Genomic DNA, 21,114 nt, shown 5'->3' with positions numbered 1-21,114 from the left:
TATATACTGTATGTTAGGCAATTTGATAATAAATCATATTTCAAAAATAAAAAAATAAAACGTGGATTCTGGATAGTTCATATGTGTGAACATACAGCATAACATTAATTTTTTAAGATATGTGGCTTGTTTTTTGCATCTTCCTATATATTGTCTTTAGTGATGCTGGTGTTTTCTCCTAGATCTTATTTTTTTAATGGTTTTATTTATTTTTGAGAGAGAGAGCATGAGGAGGGGAGGGGCAGAGAGAGAGGGAGACAGAGGATCTGAAGCAGGCTCTGCACTGATAGCAGAGAGCCTGATGTGGGGTTCGAACTCACAAACCTTGAGATCATGACCTGAGCTGAAGTCAGATGTTTAACCAACTGATCCACCCAGGCACCCCTTTCCTGGCTCTCAGACATTATACCTGCTGACATCATGAGACATTTGTAAGCTCTACTCTAAATCTGGTTGGTAGAAATTATTTAGGGAAAAATGTCCATTCTACTTCAAAAAGGGGCAGTTATTATATCACTTATTCCCCCAAATTAACATGATGCAGAAATAAAATAATTACCTACTAATGAAGCTTTCTTTAGACATAAAGGACCCAAAAAAAGACTTAAAATTTTCCCATGGCTTGTATTTGTGATTCCTTAAAGAAAATTATTACACATGGTACTGTGACTTTAGTAACATGAATACAGTTTCTAACTGGATTATAGGAAATAGGCAGTTTTGCAGTTTCAGTAAATTTGTTAATATGTCACTTCCGTATATCATAAAACATACTAAAAGTCAAGATGTTTCTTCTGAGTGAAATTTTTGTAATCCACAGTGCTGGTGAGATCTTTATGCAGTAATCAGGGGAGACTTAACAGATACTGAAATGTTCTTCAAGACAAAGCTACCCAGAGCCTAACTAATATTTAATCTGACTCTCAACAAGCCACCTAATACTGATCTGGCAGGTCACACGGATTTACTTACTTGTAGTAAGGTTTCTAACCTCTTTGATGAAACTGCTTTAAGTTAACTAGGCCCTTTAATGAAAAGGGTGACTGAACAAAGGCTTCACCTTGTAATATAAGTAGAGTTGCCACTGCTGAAATCCACATTTCACATAGTATTATGTGCATGCTGTTTGTAGTCACACAGATTATATGCACAGTACTAACTGTATTATGTGAAGACCAAGGATTAAATTATATGTATTTATGTTACTGGCACTTTATATATTCTCTTAAAAAATACTAGTTCCGGGGGTTCCGGAAGATGGCGGCGTAGGAGGACGCGGGGCTCACAGCGCGTCCTGCCGATCACTTAGATTCCACCTACACCTGCCTAAAGAACCCAGAAAACCGCCAGAGGATTAGCAGAAGGGAGTCTCCGGAGTGAAGCGCAGACTAGAGGCCCACGGAAGAGGGGCTCCTCCTGAAGTGGATCACCTAAGGAGAAGCGAGCTAAGCCTGCCCCTCCAGCCCCCGTGCACCTTGCCTACCCACCCCAGCTAATACACCAGATCCCCAGCAACACAAGCCTGGCAGTGTGCAAGTAGCCCAGACGGGACACGCCACCCCACAGTGAATCCCGCCCCTAGGAGAGGGGAAGAGAAGGCACACACCAGTCTGACTGTGGCCCCAGCAGTGGGCTGGGGGCAGACATCGGGTCGGACTGCGGCCCCGCCCACTAACTCCAGTTATACACCACAGCACAGGGGAAGTGCACTGCAGGTCCTCACCACGCCAGGGACTCTCCAAAATGACCAAACGGAAGAATTCCCCTCAGAAGAATCTCCAGGAAATAACAACAGCTAATGAACTGATCAAAAAGGATTTAAATAATATAACAGAAAGTGAATTTAGAATAATAGTCATAAAATTAATCGCTGGGCTTGAAAACAGTATACAGGACAGCAGAGAATCTCTTGCCACAAAGATCGAGGGACTAAGGAACAGTCACGAGGAGTTGAAAAACGCTTTAAACGAATTCCAAAACAAAATGGAATCCACGATGGCTCGGCTTGAAGAGGCAGAGGAGAGAATAGGTGAACTAGAAGATAAAGTTATGGAGAAAGAGGAAGCTGAAAGAAAGAGAGATAAAAAAATCCAGGAGTATGAGGGGAAAATTAGAGAACTAAGTGATAGACTAAAAAAAAATAATATACGCATAATTGGTATCCCAGAGGAGGAAGAGAGAGGGAAGGGTGCTGAAGGGGTACTTGAACAAATTATAGCTGAGAACTTCCCTGAACTGGGGAAGGAAAAAGGCATTGAAATCCAAGAGGCACAGAGAACTCCCTTCAGACGTCACTTGAATCGATCTTCTGCACGACATATCATAGTGAAACTGGCAAAATACAAGGATAAAGAGAAAATTCTGAAAGCAGCAAGGGATAAACGTGCCCTCACATATAAAGGGAGACCTATAAGACTCGTGACTGATCTCTCCTTTGAAACTTGGCAGGCCAGAAAGGCTTGGCACGATATCTACAGTGTGCTAAACAGAAAAAATATGCAGCCGAGAATCCTTTATCCAGCAAGTCTGTCATTTAGAATAGAAGGAGAGATAAAGGTCTTCCCAAACAAACAAAAACTGAAGGAATTTGTCACCACGAAACCAGCCCTACAAGAGATCCTAAGGGGGATCCTGTGAGACAAAGTACCAGAGACATCACTACAAGCATAAAACATACAGACATCACAATGACTCTAAACCCATATCTTTCTATAATAACACTGAATGTAAATGGATTAAATGCGCCAACTAAAAGACATAGGGTATCAGAATGGATAAAAAAACAAGACCCATCTATTTGCTGTCTACAAGAGACTCATTTTAGATCTGAGGACACCTTTAGATTGAGAGTGAGGGGATGGAGAACTATTTATCATGCTCCTGGAAGCCAAAAGAAAGCTGGAGTAGCCATACTTCTATCAGACAAACTAGACTTTAAATTAAAGGCTGTAACAAGAGATGAAGAAGGGCATTATATAATAATCACAGGGTCTATCCACCAGGAAGAGCTAACTATTATAAATGTCTATGCGCCAAATACCCGAGCCCCCAGATATATAAAACAATTACTCATAAACATAAGCAACCTTATTGATAAGAATGTGGTCATTGCAGGGGACTTTAACACCCCACTTACAGAAATGGATAGATCATCTAGACACACAGTCAATAAAGAAACAAGGGCCCTGAATGATACATTGGATCAGATGGACTTGACAGATATATTTAGAACTCTGCATCCCAAAGCAACAGAATATACTTTCTTCTCGAGTGCACATGGAACATTCTCCAAGATAGATCATATACTGGGTCACAAAACAGCCCTTCATAAGTTTACAAGAATTGAAATTATACCATGCATACTTTCAGACCACAATGCTATGAAGCTTGAAATCAACCACAGGAAAAAGTCTGGAAAACCTCCAAAACCATGGAGGTTAAAGAACACCCTACTAACGAATGAGTGGGTCAACCAGGCAATTAGAGAAGAAATTAAAACATATATGGAAACAAACGAAAATGAAAATACAACAATCCAAACGCTTTGGGACGCAGCGAAGGCAGTCCTGAGAGGAAAATACATTGCAATCCAGGCCTATCTCAAGAAACAAGAAAAATCCCAAATACAAAATCTAACAGCACACCTAAAGGAAATAGAAGCAGAACAGCAAAGGCAGCCTAAACCCAGCAGAAGAAGAGAAATAATAAAGATCAGAGCAGAAATAAACAATATAGAATCTAAAAAAACTGTAGAGCAGATCAACGAAACCAAGAGTTGGTTTTTTGAAAAAATAAACAAAATTGACAAACCTCTAGCCAGGCTTCTCAAAAAGAAAAGGGAGATGACCCAAATAGATAAAATCATGAATGAAAATGGAATGATTACAACCAATCCCTCAGAGATACAAACAATTATCAGGGAATACTATGAAAAATTATATGCCAGCAAATTGGACAACCTGGAAGAAATGGACAAATTTCTAAACACCCACACTCTTCCAAAACTCAATCAGGAGGAAATAGAAAGCTTGAACAGACCCATAACCAGCGAAGAAATTGAATCGGTTATCAAAAATCTCCCAACAAATAAGAGTCCAGGACCAGATGGCTTCCCAGGGGAGTTCTACCAGACATTTAAAGCAGAGATAATACCTATCCTTCTCAAGCTATTCCAAGAAATAGAAAGGGAAGGAAAACTTCCAGACTCATTCTATGAAGCCAGTATTACTTTGATTCCTAAACCAGACAGAGACCCAGTAAAAAAAGAGAACTACAGGCCAATATCCCTGATGAATATGGATGCAAAAATTCTTAATAAGATACTAGCAAATCGAATTCAACAGCATATAAAAAGAATTATTCACCATGATCAAGTGGGATTCATTCCTGGGATGCAGGGCTGGTTCAACATTCGCAAATCGATCAACGTGATACATCACATTAACAAAAAAAAAAGAGAAGAACCATATGATCCTGTCAATCGATGCAGAAAAGGCCTTTGACAAAATCCAGCACCCTTTCTTAATAAAAACCCTTGAGAAAGTCGGGATAGAAGGAACATACTTAAAGATCATAAAGGCCATTTATGAAAAGCCCACAGCTAACATCATCCTCAACGGGGAAAAACTGAGAGCTTTTTCCCTGAGATCAGGAACACGACAGGGATGCCCACTGTCACCGCTCTTGTTTAACATAGTGCTGGAAGTTCTAGCATCAGCAATCAGACAACAAAAGGAAATCAAAGGCATCAAAATTGGCAAAGATGAAGTCAAGCTTTCGCTTTTTGCAGATGACATGATATTATACATGGAAAATCCGATAGACTCCACCAAAAGTCTGCTAGAACTGATACATGAATTCAGCAAAGTTGCAGGATACAAAATCAATGTGCAGAAATCAGTTGCATTCTTATACACTAACAATGAAGCAACAGAAAGACAAATGAAGAAACTGATCCCATTCACAATTGCACCAAGTAGCATAAAATACCTAGGAATAAATCTAACCAAAGATGTAAAAGATCTGTATGCTGAAAACTATAGAAAGCTTATGCAGGTAATTGAAGAAGATATAAAGAAATGGAAAGACATTCCCTGCTCATGGATTGGAAGAATAAATATTGTCAAAATGTCAATACTACCCAAAGCTATCTACACATTCAATGCAATCCCTATCAAAATTGCACCAGCATTCTTCTCGAAACTAGAACAAGCCATCCTAAAATTCATATGGAACCACAAAAGGCCCCGAATAGCCAAAGTAATTTTGAAGAAGAAGACCAAAGCAGGAGGCATCACAATCCCAGACTTTAGCCTCTACTACAAAGCTGTCATCATCAAGACAGCATGGTATTGGCATAAAAACAGACACATAGACCAATGGAATAGAATAGAAACCCCAGAACTAGACCCACAAATGTATGGCCAACTCATCTTTGACAAAGCAGGAAAGAACATCCAATGGAAAAAAGACAGTCTATTTAACAAATGGTGCTGGGAGAACTGGACAGCAACATGCAGAAGGTTGAAACTAGACCACTTTCTCACACCATTCACAAAAATAAACTCAAAATGGATAAAGGACCTGAATGTGAGACAGGAAACCATCAAAACCTTAGAGGAGAAAGCAGGAAAAGACCTCTCTGACCTCAGCCGTAGCAATCTCTTACTCGGCACATCCCCAAAGGCAAGGGAATTAAAAGCAAAAGTGAATTACTGGGACCTTATGAAGATAAAAAGCTTCTGCACAGCAAAGGAAACAACCAACAAAACTAAAAGGCAACCAACGGAATGGGAAAAGATATTTGCAAATGACACATCGGACAAAGGGCTAGTATCCAAAATCTATAAAGAGCTCATCAAACTCCACACCCGAAAAACAAATAACCCAGTGAAGAAATGGGCAGAAAACATGAATAGACACTTCTCTAAAGAAGACATCCGGATGGCCAACAGGCACATGAAAAGATGTTCAACGTCGCTCCTTATCAGGGAAATACAAATCAAAACCACACTCAGATACCACCTCACGCCAGTCAGAGTGGCCAAAATGAAGAAATCAGGAGACTATAGATGCTGGAGAGGATGTGGAGAAACAGGAACCCTCTTGCACTGTTGGTGGGAATGCAAATTGGTGCAGCCGCTCTGGAAAGCAGTGTGGAGGTTCCTCAGAAAATTAAAAATAGACCTACCCTATGACCCAGCAATAGCACTGCTAGGAATTTATCCAAGGGATACAGGAGTACTGATGCATAGGGGCACCTGTACCCCAATGTTTATAGCGGCACTCTCAACAATAGCCAAATTATGGAAAGAGCCTAAATGTCCATCAACTGATGAATGGATAAAGAAATTGTGGTTTATATACACAATGGAATACTACGTGGCAATGAGAAAAAATGAAATATGGCCTTTTGTAGCAACATGGATGGAACTGGAGAGTGTGATGCTAAGTGAAATAAGCCATACAGAGAAAGACAGATACCATATGGTTTCACTCTTATGTGGATCCTGAGAAACATAACAGAAACCCATGGGGGAGGGGAAGGAAAAAAAAAAAAAAGGTTAGAGTGGGAGAGAGCCAAAGCATTAGAGACTGTTAAAAACTGAGAACAAACTGAGGGTTGATGGGGGGTGGGAGGGAGGGCAGGGTGGGTGATGGGTATTGAGGAGGGCACCTTTTGGGATGAGCACTGGGTGTTGTATGGAAACCAATTTGACAGTAAATTTCATATATTAAAAAAAAAAAAAAAAAAAAAAAGACAAAAAAAAAAAAATACTAGTTCCTGTGGGCACCAGTTACTGGCATCTTGTTTTCAGAATTTTGACTTTTCTCATGAGTTGTATTTACTTTTTTCCCTTCTCATTAAATATTTTATTCTTCCACTTAACAATGAAAAATAGTATTTACCCCCACATATATAGATGAAATAGAGAATAAATGTAATTAATATCTTTATTCCTTTATGATCATTTTTGAAAATGAACAGATATACTTTTATTTCTTTTTAAACTAAGCTTGTAAATATCAAGAGCAATTTTGATGTGAAGTTTCCCTTCAGTCTTTTATTCTCTTTCGTTATGAATCAGGAGCCAACAGAGAAGAAATAACCAAACACTGGGATTGGTTGGAACAAAATATCATGAAGACCTTATCTGTGTTTGATTCAAATGAAGATATTACTAATTTTGTACAAGGAAAGATAAGAGTAAGTGATGGATATATTTTGTAGATGGAATACTAAAATCTTCGACCCTCTTATTTTAGGATCAAACACTATGTGAAAGGTCATTGTTTCACTGATAACCTTTCAGGATTGGCAGAAGTACACATTATGAATGTCAGAATCAGTGCTAAAGAAAATTATAAAAGTCAATGATTAGTTTTTAGTGCCCTTGTGAGTACTCTTAAGGATATTTTCATATCATTATTTCTTGAATTTAGAATTTGAATGAACCCTTCACTTATTCAAAAAAATATTTAGCACCCATATTTGTGGTAGCTCCTTGTGAGGCATTAGAAAAAGCCTAATTAGAAAATTTAAGAAAATTTGCTCACCTCTGTCCTGAGAGAAGCATGTATGTACACATATGTACCTATGTAGATGTACACAGTTTTAGTCAATGAACTGTTTAAATATATAAAATGTATTTTTGTTGGTAGCTAATAATTTTCAAAAAATATTTTGTCTCCTTTAGGGATTAATTGCTGAAGAGGGAAAACATTCTTTTGCAAAAGAAGATGATCCTGAGAAATTTCGAGAAGCCCTTTTGAAATTTGAAAAATGTTTTGGTTTACCAGAGCAGGAGAAGTTAGTGACCTATTACTCATGCAGTTACTGGAAAGGACGGGTCCCTTGTCAGGGTTGGCTCTATCTTAGCACCAACTTTCTGAGCTTCTATTCTTTTTTGTTGGGATCAGAAAGTAAGTGGTTTCTGTTGCTTACCATGGCTTTGAACTTGCTGACTGACCTATCAACTCTGTGGTGTTGTTAGGTTGTATATAAAGTAATAGGATTGATATTAAGAGTAATTGTACATTAAAAAATTCACTTCGTCTGGAGAAAGAATCTTTTTAACTGGTTGCTTAACATAGGAGCCATTAGAAGTATGTATGGAATGCCTTGCATATTGTGGGAAGTGAATGGATATTAAATGATGATGGTGACCTGGCATATAACTCCTTTATTGTTCTAAACTATCTACTTTCTGCAATCCATGTTTTAAATTTGCAATATAAATGTAGTAGCCATAATACCTAATGGCCCATAGTTATAAAGAAGAATCAAACAGTAATGTTCATAGCACACATATAGCTTTTACATCAGTGGTAATGCAATTTTGTAAAGTAACAGATTTAAATATAAAATCAGAATAATTTTTTAAAAAATTCTTTAAAATTGTGTCTCTTCCTAGAATCACCAATTATTGTATGTAATGGTTACGCTTCAAAATTTGAACTAATCTTGAAGTCTAAAGTATTTTAGTTTGCAGCATTTTTCAAGTGGTTAGCTATTGTCTTAAAAGAGGTGATTGATAAACATTAATCAGTATTGAGAAATTTAATCATACCTGCTTATAATTCTTATTTGCAGTAAAACTTGTTATCTCCTGGGATGCAGTCTCAAAACTTGAAAAGACTTCAAATGTTATACTAACAGAGAGTATTCATGTGTGTTCCCAAGGAGAGAATCACTACTTTTCAATGTTTTTGCATATTAATGAAACATACCTTCTTATGGAACAGCTGGCAAACTATGCTATAAAGAGACTTTTTGATAAGGAAACATTTGCTAATGACCCTATCCTTGATGATCCTCTACAAATCACCAAGAGGTATTCAAAGCTTAATTAATACTTTTTAAAGTATCGTTTGACCAAAGAATAACAACATTGATTATCATTAAAAGTTAAGTGTTCTATGTTATATGATAATTTTTCTTTGGAAATAATCATTGATGTGTGGGTTTTCTTTAGTTTATTCAGATGCATTTTACAAGTAGTATCCCCTCCATTGAGTTTAATCCTTAGAAGAAATAGAAGTTAGGTTTGAAAATTATTGAGATCCAAGTAGGATTTTCCCTGGAGTGCTTTTAGAAATATAGAGATTTTTGTATGCATAGTTAGTTTAAATTTCTCTATGAGTAGTCTAGACAGCTTCAGGTCTGATATTGTAAAAATGTATTGTTTGTTTTTAAACATAATTTATAGACAGTATCATTTTTTTTGAAGAGGCAAGTTAGTGGAGTCAGTGAAGCCTGGACTTTAGAAGGAGAGTACAGCCACCCTTGGACAAGGCATTATCTCTCAGGACCTTAGTTCTTACTCATCTATCATTTCTACCTCAGAGAGCACTTGTGAGTAATGAACAGTATAATGTGTGAAAGCACTTTATAAAATATAAAACCCTAGATAAATGTTAATCATTATTAATGTCTGCGTGAGAAATATCTCTGATAGCTTTTTGCCACTATATTTGGTTTGCTGAAATGGACCAGAGTCCTTTTGTACTGCTCAACACTTAGAACAGTTGACTGAAACGTGCATGCCAAAGGGGAGGGAGAGAAGAGAGGATCTAGAAATAGCTAGTGAATGCAGCTTCTGGCCCCCAGCACAAGGATGTAGACTATGGGAAACTGTGAGAGGAACCTAAGCTGCAGTCCTATGGATGGGCCAGAACAAGTGACCTCTAGAGGGTTGTGTGATTACTACATAGCCCTAATTGGGTATAGTTGTTCCTCTTGCCTATTTCTAAACCATTTCTAAAATCTGGATACATGAGGACTTCTTTGTGAGCGTGTCTGCTTTTCTGGAAAATAGATCACCGAGGTGAATTCTTTACGGGTCCTCATGTGTATGATTTATAAATAGAACTCTATAAGGATTAGGAATCCTGTTTATATTATAGTTGAGCATTTGTTTTTGTAGTTTCTTCCTTGATTGGCCACCATAAAAATAAACTTTTTAGCTATTTTATTTCCCTCAGAATATCCTCTAAATGGCCCTCTATCAAGGAGTTATTCATTACCAAGTCTGTATTATTTAAATGAGATCTAGGATATTCATTTTTGTCATGTGCATTTTAAGAGAGCTTATTGAAAATCATATATATCTTGGCCTTTTGTAGCAACATGGATGGAACTGGAGAGTGTGATGCTAAGTGAAATAAGCCATACAGAGAAAGACAGATACCATATGGTTTCACTCTTATGTGGATCCTGAGAAACATAACAGAAACCCATGGGGGAGGGGAAGGAAAAAAAAAAAAAAAAGAGGTTAGAGTGGGAGAGAGCCAAAGCATAAGAGACTGTTAAAAACTGAGAACAAATTGAGGGTTGATGGGGGGTGGGAGGGAGGGCAGGGTGGGTGATGGGTATTGAGGAGGGCACCTTTTGGGATGAGCACTGGGTGTTGTATGGAAACCAATTTGACAGTAAATTTCATATATTAAAAAATAAAAAAAAATAAAAAAAAAAAAGAAAATCATATATATCTAAATCCTTGTTTCTAGTAAGTTAAGAAGAACAATAGCTTATTTAGACTTAGTATCCAAATGACTTTTTCTAAAATTGAATATCTTTATTGTTTTGGCTTATTGTTTTTTTCAAATATGTATTACTTCTATAATTTAAACAATACAAAAGCACAATAGCAATAGTTAAGTTCAGTGTATATCTTTCCAGGCTTTTTAATGCATTAATTAAAAAAATATTTGCAAAAAACATGATTGGGACTAAACATCACATATTATTCCACAGTCTATTTCTACCCTCCTTAACAATGTATCATGGGCACTTTTCATTTATATAAGTAGACCTCATCTTTTAAAATAATAATAAAATAACCTACCAAATTATAATTTCAGTGAGGTTAAAATTAATGTGGCTTTCTGTTCATCAGAATTATTTTGAAAGACATGATGAAATACCACATATTCAAATAGTATATGCTGGAATGATGAATTTGGTTTTAACTTTGTTGTCTTTGAGTTAGAGCTTGCATAATTTACTTACAACCCCAGATGGCATTGCTGCTTAACACAAGTGTTTACTGCCTCTAGAAAAATTGTACTATTTTAAGCAATTGTTTTTATTCATATATTTATATATCAGTTAACAAGTCATCTTTATTTGTTGATGCCTATCCTTTGCCCAATACTGTGCAAGCAGTGTTGTTTTATCTTGCCTCTACTTTGGATTTTTTAAAACATTCATTTAAATGTTTGCTTCACTTAATTTTTAACATTATCTTTTATACACTATTCTTCTTGTCTAAGTTTTGAAGCCATAAATTTTCACTTTTTAAATTTTATTTTCTTTATTTTATTTTTTTAACATTTATTTATTTTTGAGAGAGAAAGAGTGTGAATAGGGAAGAGGCAGAGAGAGAGAGGGAGACAGAATCCGAAGCAGGCTCCAGGCTCCAGGCTCCGAGCTGTCAGCACAGAGGCTGACATGGAGCTTGAACTCACAGATGGTGAGATCATGACCTGAGCTGAAGTCGGACGCTTAACCAACTGAGCCACCAGGCACCACATAAATTTTCATTTTTAAGTTTTCTTTTTTTCATTTTTTGTTTTTCATTTTTATTTTATTTGAACTGGGTGACTCTTGATTTTCTGGTAACCACATATAAAAATTGTTTGCCAATGTTGGTTTTAGCCATATTTGCATATTATGGATGTGTAATAATATAATAATAATCCTTCAGATCATTCCTTAACAGATGAAGTCCTATGTCATCTGTAACTTTTTGTGCCTTGTAATCTAGTAGTAGAACAAAATTGGAAAAGGGACCAAAAAAATGAATTTGTTATGAATCAGTGTTTCTTCCATTTCATAATTTGTTGAAGAACATAGCATGTAGTATTTAATCTTTCTGCTCTAAAGTACATTTAGATTAATCAATATGGGCATGTGTACATTTTAGAAGTCATTATTTGAGCCCCCTTTTTTCTTTTCTACAGAGGTCTGGAAAATCGAGCCCACAGTGAGCAGTTCAGTGCTTTTTTTAGGCTCCCCAAAGAAGAGGCTTTGAAAGAAGTACATGAATGTTGCTTATGGATACCATTCAGCCACTTTAACACTCATGGAAAAATGTGCATCTCAGAAAACTATATCTGCTTTGCTAGCCAGGATGGCAGTCTATGTAGTATAATTATTCCATTACGAGAGGTAATATAAATTTGGTTACCTATCAGTTCTTAGTTTGAAATGCTATCATTCACAGAGTGAAATATCCTTTCATTCTATAAGTTATTAAAACCTCTATATGAACTATCCTTTTATTAATTTTTACATAATCATGTTTTCAAGTCCAGTATTATTTTTAATGATAAGGGCACCATTCTTCAGGAAAAGAGTACTAGAATAAGAGCTCTTATTAAAAGTGAAAATAGAAAAAATAAAAATTTATAAATCAGATAAGGGTTTAGAATGACTCAAGGTGGAGCATGCTCAAGCATTTATGACATTAATACCAAAACTTAGACTATTATGTTTGGTATACATAGTCAAAGAGAATAGAATTGATAGCTCTTATGTAAGTTAGGAATAAATTGTCAGCATTATAACACTGAATTTTTACATTTGTACTGTCATTTTTAAAGACTACACATTAAGTAAACCTTTTCCTTGAGAAGTGAAGTAACTTGCACTGAGGTTACCTGTGTCAGTGGTGCAACTAGTACCCAAAGTCTATTTAAAAAAATTAGTTTATTTTTTGAGAGAGAGTGAGCAGGGAAGGGGTAGAGAGAGGAGAGCAAGAATCCCAAGCAGGTTCCATGCTGTCAGCACAGAGCCTGACATGGGGCTTTATCTCACAAACCATGAGATCATGCCCTGAGCCGAAATCAAGAGTTGGATGCTTAACCAACTAACCAACTGAGCCACTCAGGCGCCCTTATCTCTCTCTTTTTTTAAAATTTTGCTTGTTTTTTTTTTTGCTTATTTAGAGAGAAAGAGAGAGAATGAGCAGCGGAGGGGTAGAGAGAGAGGGAGAGACAATCCCAACCAGGCTCCACGCTGTCTGTGCAGAGCCTGACTCCGAGCTCTGTCTCACGAAATGTGAGATGATAACCTGAACCAAAATCAAGAGTCAAATGCTTTGGCTGAGCCACCCAGGCACTGCCCCCGCAAAGTCTATTTCTTAGTAAGCCATACCATGGACCAAAACTTTAGTCTCATAAGAGTAAGCTAAAGGGGTACCTAGGTGGCTGAGTTGGTTAAGCATCCCACTCTTGATTTTGGCTCAGGTCGTGATTGTGAGATTGAGCCCCACCTTGGGCTCCACGCTGGATGTGGAACCTGCTTAAGATTCTCTCTCCCTCTACCCCTCCTCCACCCGCACAGGTGCGTTCCCACTTTCCCTCCCTCTCCCTCTCTCCCTCTCCTCTTCTCCCTGTCTCCGTCTCTCAAAAAGAGTAAGCTAAACATATTTTGCCTGAAAGTGTCAGCAACAATGGAGAATGTGATTCATTTATAATGTTTTCACCCCCCAGGTCTTAGCTATAGATAAGACAAATGATTCCACCAAAACTGTCATCATTAGCATCAAAGGAAAGACAGCTTTTCGCTTCAGTGAAGTTAAAGACTTTGAGCAACTGGTGGCAAAATTCAGATTCAAGTGCAGAGCAGCTTCAGCTCCATATCATGATATTAGCACAGAGGTAATTATATACCAATCAAATCATTGTTTAATAAAACTTTGTGTTTTGTATGGTCCATTCTTTAAGAAGGAATTCATAGTATCTTTTCTATTCATACTTAGGTTTATTTTTTTTTAAAAGACTAAAACCAAAGAAATTATATTTTGTAGGTCATACCATAAGGCAGAAGTGAAAATCGTCCTTTTTAGGAACTCCTATGGAATACTTCTTGGCAATGAGAAAGAATGAAATATGGCCTTTTGTAACAACGTGGATGGAACTGGAGAGTGTTATGCTAAGTGAAATAAGTCATACAGAGAAAGACAAATCTTATGTTTTCACTCTTATGTGGATCCTGAGAAACTTAACAGAAGACCATGGGGGAGGGGAAGGGGAAAAAAAAAGTTAGGGAAGGAGGCAAACCATAAGAGACTCTTAAAATGAGAATAAACTGAAGGTTGATGTGGGGTGGGAGGGAGGGGAAAGTGGGTGATGGTCATTGAAGAGGGCACCTGTTGGGATGAACACTGGGTATGGTATGGAAACCAATTTGACAATAAATTTCATATTAAAAAAAACTAAAACTAAAAAAATTATTACCATTTGATCTTTTTTGACTATTGACAGTATCTTGTACTTTCACATAACATGGCTTTTAATAACTCAAACTATATTTGAGAATTTAATAAGGCCTTGAAAAGGATTCTCCTTTTACTGCTATAGAGACTGCAATTTTAAACCAGTCTGAATATCTTTTATTTAATATCAAGTAGCTCAGCCTTACTTACACAATATAGTCCAAAGCAAAATAGTGGCAAAGCTATTTACTAGTAAAGTATTAGAGAAGGCAAATATTCTTGGCAAAGGGTGGTTAAAAGCTTGATTTTGATGTTTAGTATGTCCTGTATAGAAATGTAGATAGTTTCAATTCAAATTTTCATTTTTAATGCCTAGGAAACTCATGTTTTAATAGATTGATAAAGCTTATCACATTATATCTATTGTATTTTAATTAAAACTTTGAAGAAAAAAATCAACATTAGCTTTACTGGCTATGTTATTCATTTGGATTGGATTATAGAGGCTTTTACCTCTCCATAGTAGAGACTAAAAATAATATGCTCAGTCCATTATAATGCAGTATTGATAAGACTAGCTTTCTCTTTGATAATAGAAAAACACAATGAAAACATGTAATTAAAAAAATATATATCTCAGTTCCAGACACAGAATCTTCATGTTGACCATCAAGAATTTTCTTGCCCCAACTTTATAATCTTTCATTCTCTTCAGGTGTGCAGCCAGGATATTCCTTAGTTTGATGTTAGGACACAGGTAAAATCTGATCAGTCCTGATAGTTTCTCTCCCAGTGCTTCCATATTCTTGCTTATGTCCCTTTTTTCCCTGTCCCATTCCATTTCAGGTTCAGTCTGTGTGTTAGATTTAATGTACTGCTTATCTTTTTTCTTCAGTTTATCTGTGTGTCTTAAACCTAAAGAACTGGAATTTTTCCCTGAAAACTCTCAGGTGCCTCTGGGAGTTGGGTATGCTCAGTTATCAAGAAAGGATTTTGTTTCAGAATGAGTTTATCATCTTTTCAGATATATGTCAGAGTTCTAAGGTTTTCTAGTCTCTCTTACTCATTTCTAGAGGTTTAATAAGAATATGTACAAAATACCAGTCAGTATACGGGTTTGCTAGGAAATGGATTTTTTTTCTAGTGTATTCTTTAATCCCCATTCCCTATTTGCCCCATCCCCCATCTACCTTCCCTGAGGTAACCATCAGTTTGTTCTCTATAGTTAAGAGTCTGTTTCTTGGTTTGTCTCACTCTCTTTTTCTCCCATGCTCATTTGTTTTATTTCTTAAATTCTACATACACGTGAGATCATATGTTATTTGTCTTTCTCTGGCTGACTTATTTCACTTAGCATTATACCCTCTAGCTCTATCCATGTTGTTGCAAATGGCAAGATGCCCTTTTTTTATGGCTAAATAATAAACACACACACATACACACACACACATGCACCTTTTGTATCCATTCACCTATTCTTGGACAATTGGTCTGTTTCTGTAGTTTGGCTGTTGTAAATAATGCTGCAGTAAATACATATACACCCACACACCCACACACCTTCTTTATCCATACACCTATCCATGGATACTTGGGCCGTTTATATAGTTTGGCTATTGTAAATAATGCTGCAATAAACATAGGGGTGCATTTATCCTTTTGAATTAGTGTTTTTGTATTTTATTGTGTAAATATACCCAGTAGTGTGACTACTGGATTGTAGACTAGTTCTATTTTTAACTTTTTGAGGAACCCCCATATTGTTTTCCACAGTGGCTGCACCAGTTTGCATTCCCACCAACAGTGCAAGAGGACTCTATTTTCTCCACATCCTTATCAACACCTTTTGTTTCTTGTGTTGTTCATTTCAGCTATTCTGACAGGTGTGAGGTGGTATCTCATTGTAGCTTTGATTTGCATTTCCCTGATGAGTGACATTGAGCATATTTTCATGTGTCTGTTGGCCATCTGTTTGTCTTCTTTGGAGAAATGTCTATTCATGTCTTCTGCCAATTTTTTAGTTGGATTTTTTTGTTTTTTGGGTATTGAGCTGTATAAGTTCTTTATATATTTCGGATATTAATCTTTATCAGATATGTCATTTGCAAATATCTTCTGCTTTTCAGTAGGTTGCCTTTTAGTTTTGTGGATTGCTTTCTTCATTGTGCAGAAATCTTTTATTTTGACATAGTCCCAATAGTTTATTTTGGCTTTTTAAAATTTTTAATTTTTAAAAAATTTATTTATTTAAAGTTAATTAACATACAGTGTAGTGTTAATTTCATCACTTACGTATAATACCAGGTGCTCATCCCAGCAAATGCCCTCCTTAATGCCCATTACCCATTTAGCCCATTCCCACACCCACCTTCCCCTCAAGCCTCTCAGTTTCTCTAAGAGTCTCTTATTGTTGCCCCCCTCTCTGTTTTTATCTTATTTTTCCTTCCTTTCCCCTATGTTCATCTGTTGTGTTTCTTAAATTCCACATATGAATGAAGTTATATGATACTCATCTTTCTCTAATTTCTCTTAACATAATACACTCTAGTTCCATCCACGTTGTTGCAAATGGCAAGGTTTCATTCTTTTTTTTTTTTATCACCGAGTTATATTCCATTGTATACATATACCACATCTTTTTTATCCATTCACCAGTTGATGGACATTTGGGCTCTTTCCATTTTTGGCTATTGTTAATATAGCTATAAACATTGGGGTGCATGTGCCTCTTTGAAACAACATTTTTGTATCCTTTGGATAAATACCTAGTAGTGTAATTGCTGGGTCATAGAGTAGTTCTATTTTAATTTTTTTCAAAGTTTATTTTGTGAGAGAGCACACACAGGGGAGGGGAAGAGAGAGGGGGAGAGAATCTCAAGCAGGCTCTGCGCTAGAGGTGGAATTCACGGGGTTGGAATTCATGAACCACAAGGTCATGACCTGAGCCGAAATCAAGAGTCAGACACTTAACTGACTGAGCCACCCAGGTGCCCATATTATTAATTTTTTGAGGAACTTCCATATGGTTTTCCAGGGTGGCTGCACCAGTTTGCGTTTCCACCAACAGTGCAAGAGGGTTCCCCTTTCTCCACATCCTCACCAATAACTGTTGTTTCCAAAGTTAATTTTAGACATTCTGACAGGTGTGAGGTGGTATCTCATTGTGATTTTGATTTTTACTTCTTTGATGATGAGTAATGTTGAGCATCTTTTCATGTCTCTGTTAGCCATCTGGGTGTCATCTTTGGAAAAGTATCTATTCATGTCTTCTGCCCGTTTCTTCACTGGATTATTTGTTTTTGGGTGTTGAGTTTGAGAAGTTCTTTTTTTTTAAATTTTTAATGTTTATTTATTTTTGAGAGACAGCATGAGCAGGGGAGGGGCAGAGAGAGAGGGAGACACAGAATCCAAAGCAAGTTCCAGGCTCTGAGCTGTCAGCACAGACCCTGATGAGGGGATCGAACTCACAAACCGTGAGATCATATGACCTGAGCTGAAGTCGGATGTTTAACTGACTGAGCCACCCAGGCGCCCAAGTTTGATAAGTTCTTTATAGATTTTGGATACTAACCCTTTATCCTATAGGTCATTTGTGAATATCTTCTCCCATTCTGTAAGTTGCCTTTTAGTTTTGCTAATTGTTTCCTTCACTGTGCAGAAGCTTTTTATCTTGATGAGGTCCCAGTAATTCATTTTTGCTTTTATTTCCCTTGCCTCCAGAGACATGTCTAGTAAGAAGTTGCTGCGGCCAAGGTCAAAAGTTGCTGCCTATTTTCTCCTGTAGGATTTTGATGGTTTCCTGTCTCACATTTAGGTCTTTCATCCATTTTGAATCTATTTTTTTGTGTAATGGTGTAAGAGAGTGGTCCAGTTTCATTCTTCTGCATGTCGCTGTCCAATTGTCCCAGCACCATTTTCTATGAAGCCAGAATTACCTTGATTCAAAAACCCCCTGAAAAGGAGAATTAAAGGCAAATATCACTGATGAACCTGGATGTAAAAATTCTCAACAAGATACTAACAAATCACATTCAATAGTACATTAAAAGAATTATTCACCATGATCAAGTGGGATTTATTCCTGGACTGCAGGGCTGGTTGAATATTCAGAAATCAATCAACATGATACACCACATTAATAAAAGAAAGGATCTGAACCATATGATCCTCTCAATAGATGCAGAACAAGCATTTGACAAAATACCCTCAAGAAAGTAGGGATAGAAGGAACATACCTTAAAACCATATTTTTGCTTTTATTTCCCTTCCCTCAGGAAACAAGTCTAGAAAAATGTTGCTACAGCCAATGTGAGATTACTGCCTGTGCTCTCTTTAAGGACTTTTATGGTTTCCTGTCTCGCATTTAGGTCTTTAATCCATTTTGACTTTATTTTTGTGTATGGTATAAGAAAGTGATCCAGCTTCATTCTTTTGCTATGGCTGTCCAGTTTTCCCAACACCATTTGTTGAAGAGACTGTCTTTTTCCCATTGGGTATTCATTCCTTCTTTGTCGAAATTAATTGACCATATAATTGTGGGTTTATTTCTAAGTTTTCTGTTCTCTTCCATTGATCTTTGTGTCTATTTTTATGCCAGTACCATGCTGTTTTAATTACTACCACTTTGTAATATAATTTGAAATCTAGAATTATGATACTTCCAGTTTTGTTTTTCTTTTTCAAGATTGCTTTGGCTATTCGAAGTCTTTTGTAGTTCTATACAAATTTTAGGATTGTTTGTTACAGTTCTGTGGAAAATGCTGTTGGTATTTTGATAGGGATTACGTTAAGTGTATATATTGCTTTGGATAGTACAGACATTTTAACAATATTTGTTCTTTCAACTCATAAGCATGGAATATCTTTACATTTCTTTGTGTTGTCTTGAATTTCTTTCATCAGTGTTTTATAGGTTTCAGAGTACAAGTCTGTCACCTCTTTGGTTAATTTTATTCCTAGATATTTTATTATTTTTGTTGCAATTGTAAATGGGGTTGTTTTCTTAATTTCATTTTCTGCTGTTTCATTATTAGTGTATAGGAATGAAGCAGATTTCTGTACATTGATTTTGTATTCAACTTTACTGAATTCCTTTATCACTTCTAGTAGTTTTTGGTAGAATCTTTAGGATTTTCTGTATACAAAATCCTTTAATCAGCAAACAGAAACAATTTACTTCTTCCTTTCCTATTTGGATACATTTTATTTCTTTATCTTGACTGATGGCTCTAGCTAGGATTTGTAGTACTATTTTGAATAGGCGTGGTGAGAGTAGGCTGGTTTATCTTGTTCCTAATCTCAAAGGGAAAGCTTTCAACATTTTACCATGGATCATTATGTTAGCTGTGGGCTTGTCATATATGGCCTTTATTATATTGAGGTATGTGTCTTCTATACCCACGTTGTTGAAAGTTTTTATCATGAAAGGACATTGAATTTTGTCTGATGGCTTTTGGGATGATCATATGTTTTTTATTTTTTATTCTGTTCATGTGATGTATGCCATTTATTGATTTGTGTATGTTGAGCCATCCTTCCCTCCCAGGGATAAATCCCACTTGATCATAATGTATGATCCTTTTAAAGTGTTACTGAATTTGATTTGCTAGTATGATGTTGAGAATTTTTTGCATCTCTATTCATCGGGATTTTAGCTTATAATTTCTTTTCTTGTGTTCTTATTTGGATTTAGTATTGGGTATTCTGACCTTGTAAAATTTGTTTGGGATTGTTCCCATCCCCTTTACTTTTTTGGAAGAATTTGAGAAGGATTGGCATTAATTCTTTAAATGTTTAGTAGAATTCACCCATGAAACCATCTGATCCAGCACTTTTATTTGGTAGGGGTTTTGGATTACAGATTCAGTGTCCTTACATGTTATTAGTAAGTTCAGATTTTTTTATTTCTTTATGTTTTGTTGATAGTTTTTATTGCGGAAAAATATTTCATTGTCTGGATATACCACAATGTTTATCCATTCACCTTTAATAGGGATACGTTGGTTGCCTTCAATTTTTGGCAACTATGAATAAAGCTGCTATAAACATTCATGTGTGGGTTTTTGTGTGGACATACGTTTTCAACTAGCTGGGTATATACCTAGGAGCACAATTCCTCAATCATATCATAGTAAGGCTATGTTTTGCTTTGTAAGAAACTGCCAACCATCTTCCAAAGTGGCTGTACCATTTTTGCATTTCCATCAGCAGTGAATGAAATTTCTTTTTCCATATCCTCAGCAGCAAGTACTTGTTCTTGTCAGTGTTTTGGATTTTAGCCATTTTAATAGCCAATAGTATCTCATTGTTTTTTTCATTTGTAATTCCCTAGTGATACAATATTGAACATCTTTTTATATGATTATTTGTCTGTCATCTTTTTATTTTCTTTGGAGAGGTCTATATTCAGACCTTTTGCCCACTTTTTAATTGGGTCCTTATTTTTTTAAACATAATTTCCTTTCATTCTTCTAATATATTTATAATAGCTACTTTACATTCTTAGTTTACAAAATCTAGGAACTGGGCCCTCTCAAAGACATTTTCTGTTGGTTGCTTTTTAAAAATAGTTCCTGTTTTTATTTTTAAACCTGGCTTTCTCTGATTACCCCCTTTAGTCAGTATAAATTAGTGGCCAGCCAGTGATGGGTCAGTGAGCTCCTTAAATGCTGTGAACCATTAAGTTTTCTACTTTTTGCAAAGGAAATCTTTGTGTGAAGGTATACCTCAAACTTCTGGAAGCTTTTAAATCAGCCTTATCTTTCACTTCTTACCTCCAGAATAGTCCAGAATTGAGCAAATGGGGCCTTCCCCTGTCCCGTTTCTTTCCTAGCCAGTTTCACAACCCTATACGTTTACACGTACTTCTAGGTCCCCAAGAATATGTTAGAGT

At 36.4% G+C, this 21,114-nt stretch overlaps 1 protein-coding gene across 3 annotated transcripts in view; it reads left to right on the top strand.

Annotated features, from left to right (window-relative positions):
* TBC1D8B (TBC1 domain family member 8B) overlaps positions 1-21,114 on the top strand; it is a 61,155-nt gene that overhangs the window by 14,700 nt on the left and 25,341 nt on the right. For all 3 annotated transcript variants that reach the window (XM_081793671.1, XM_081793670.1, XM_081793669.1), the window contains exons 3-7: positions 7,089-7,207; positions 7,698-7,923; positions 8,594-8,834; positions 11,965-12,172; positions 13,498-13,665. In XM_081793671.1, the coding sequence (XP_081649797.1) occupies positions 7,089-7,207; positions 7,698-7,923; positions 8,594-8,834; positions 11,965-12,172; positions 13,498-13,665 (962 nt within the window). The remainder of the gene's footprint in view (positions 1-7,088; positions 7,208-7,697; positions 7,924-8,593; positions 8,835-11,964; positions 12,173-13,497; positions 13,666-21,114) is intronic.

This window comes from Panthera onca, chromosome X (assembly GCF_046562875.1).
Source record: "Panthera onca isolate mPanOnc1 chromosome X, mPanOnc1 haplotype 2, whole genome shotgun sequence".
Classification (NCBI taxonomy): Eukaryota; Metazoa; Chordata; class Mammalia; order Carnivora; family Felidae; genus Panthera; species Panthera onca.
Note: the sequence above shows the minus strand (reverse complement) of the source record. Positions and strands in the feature narration are given on the sequence as shown.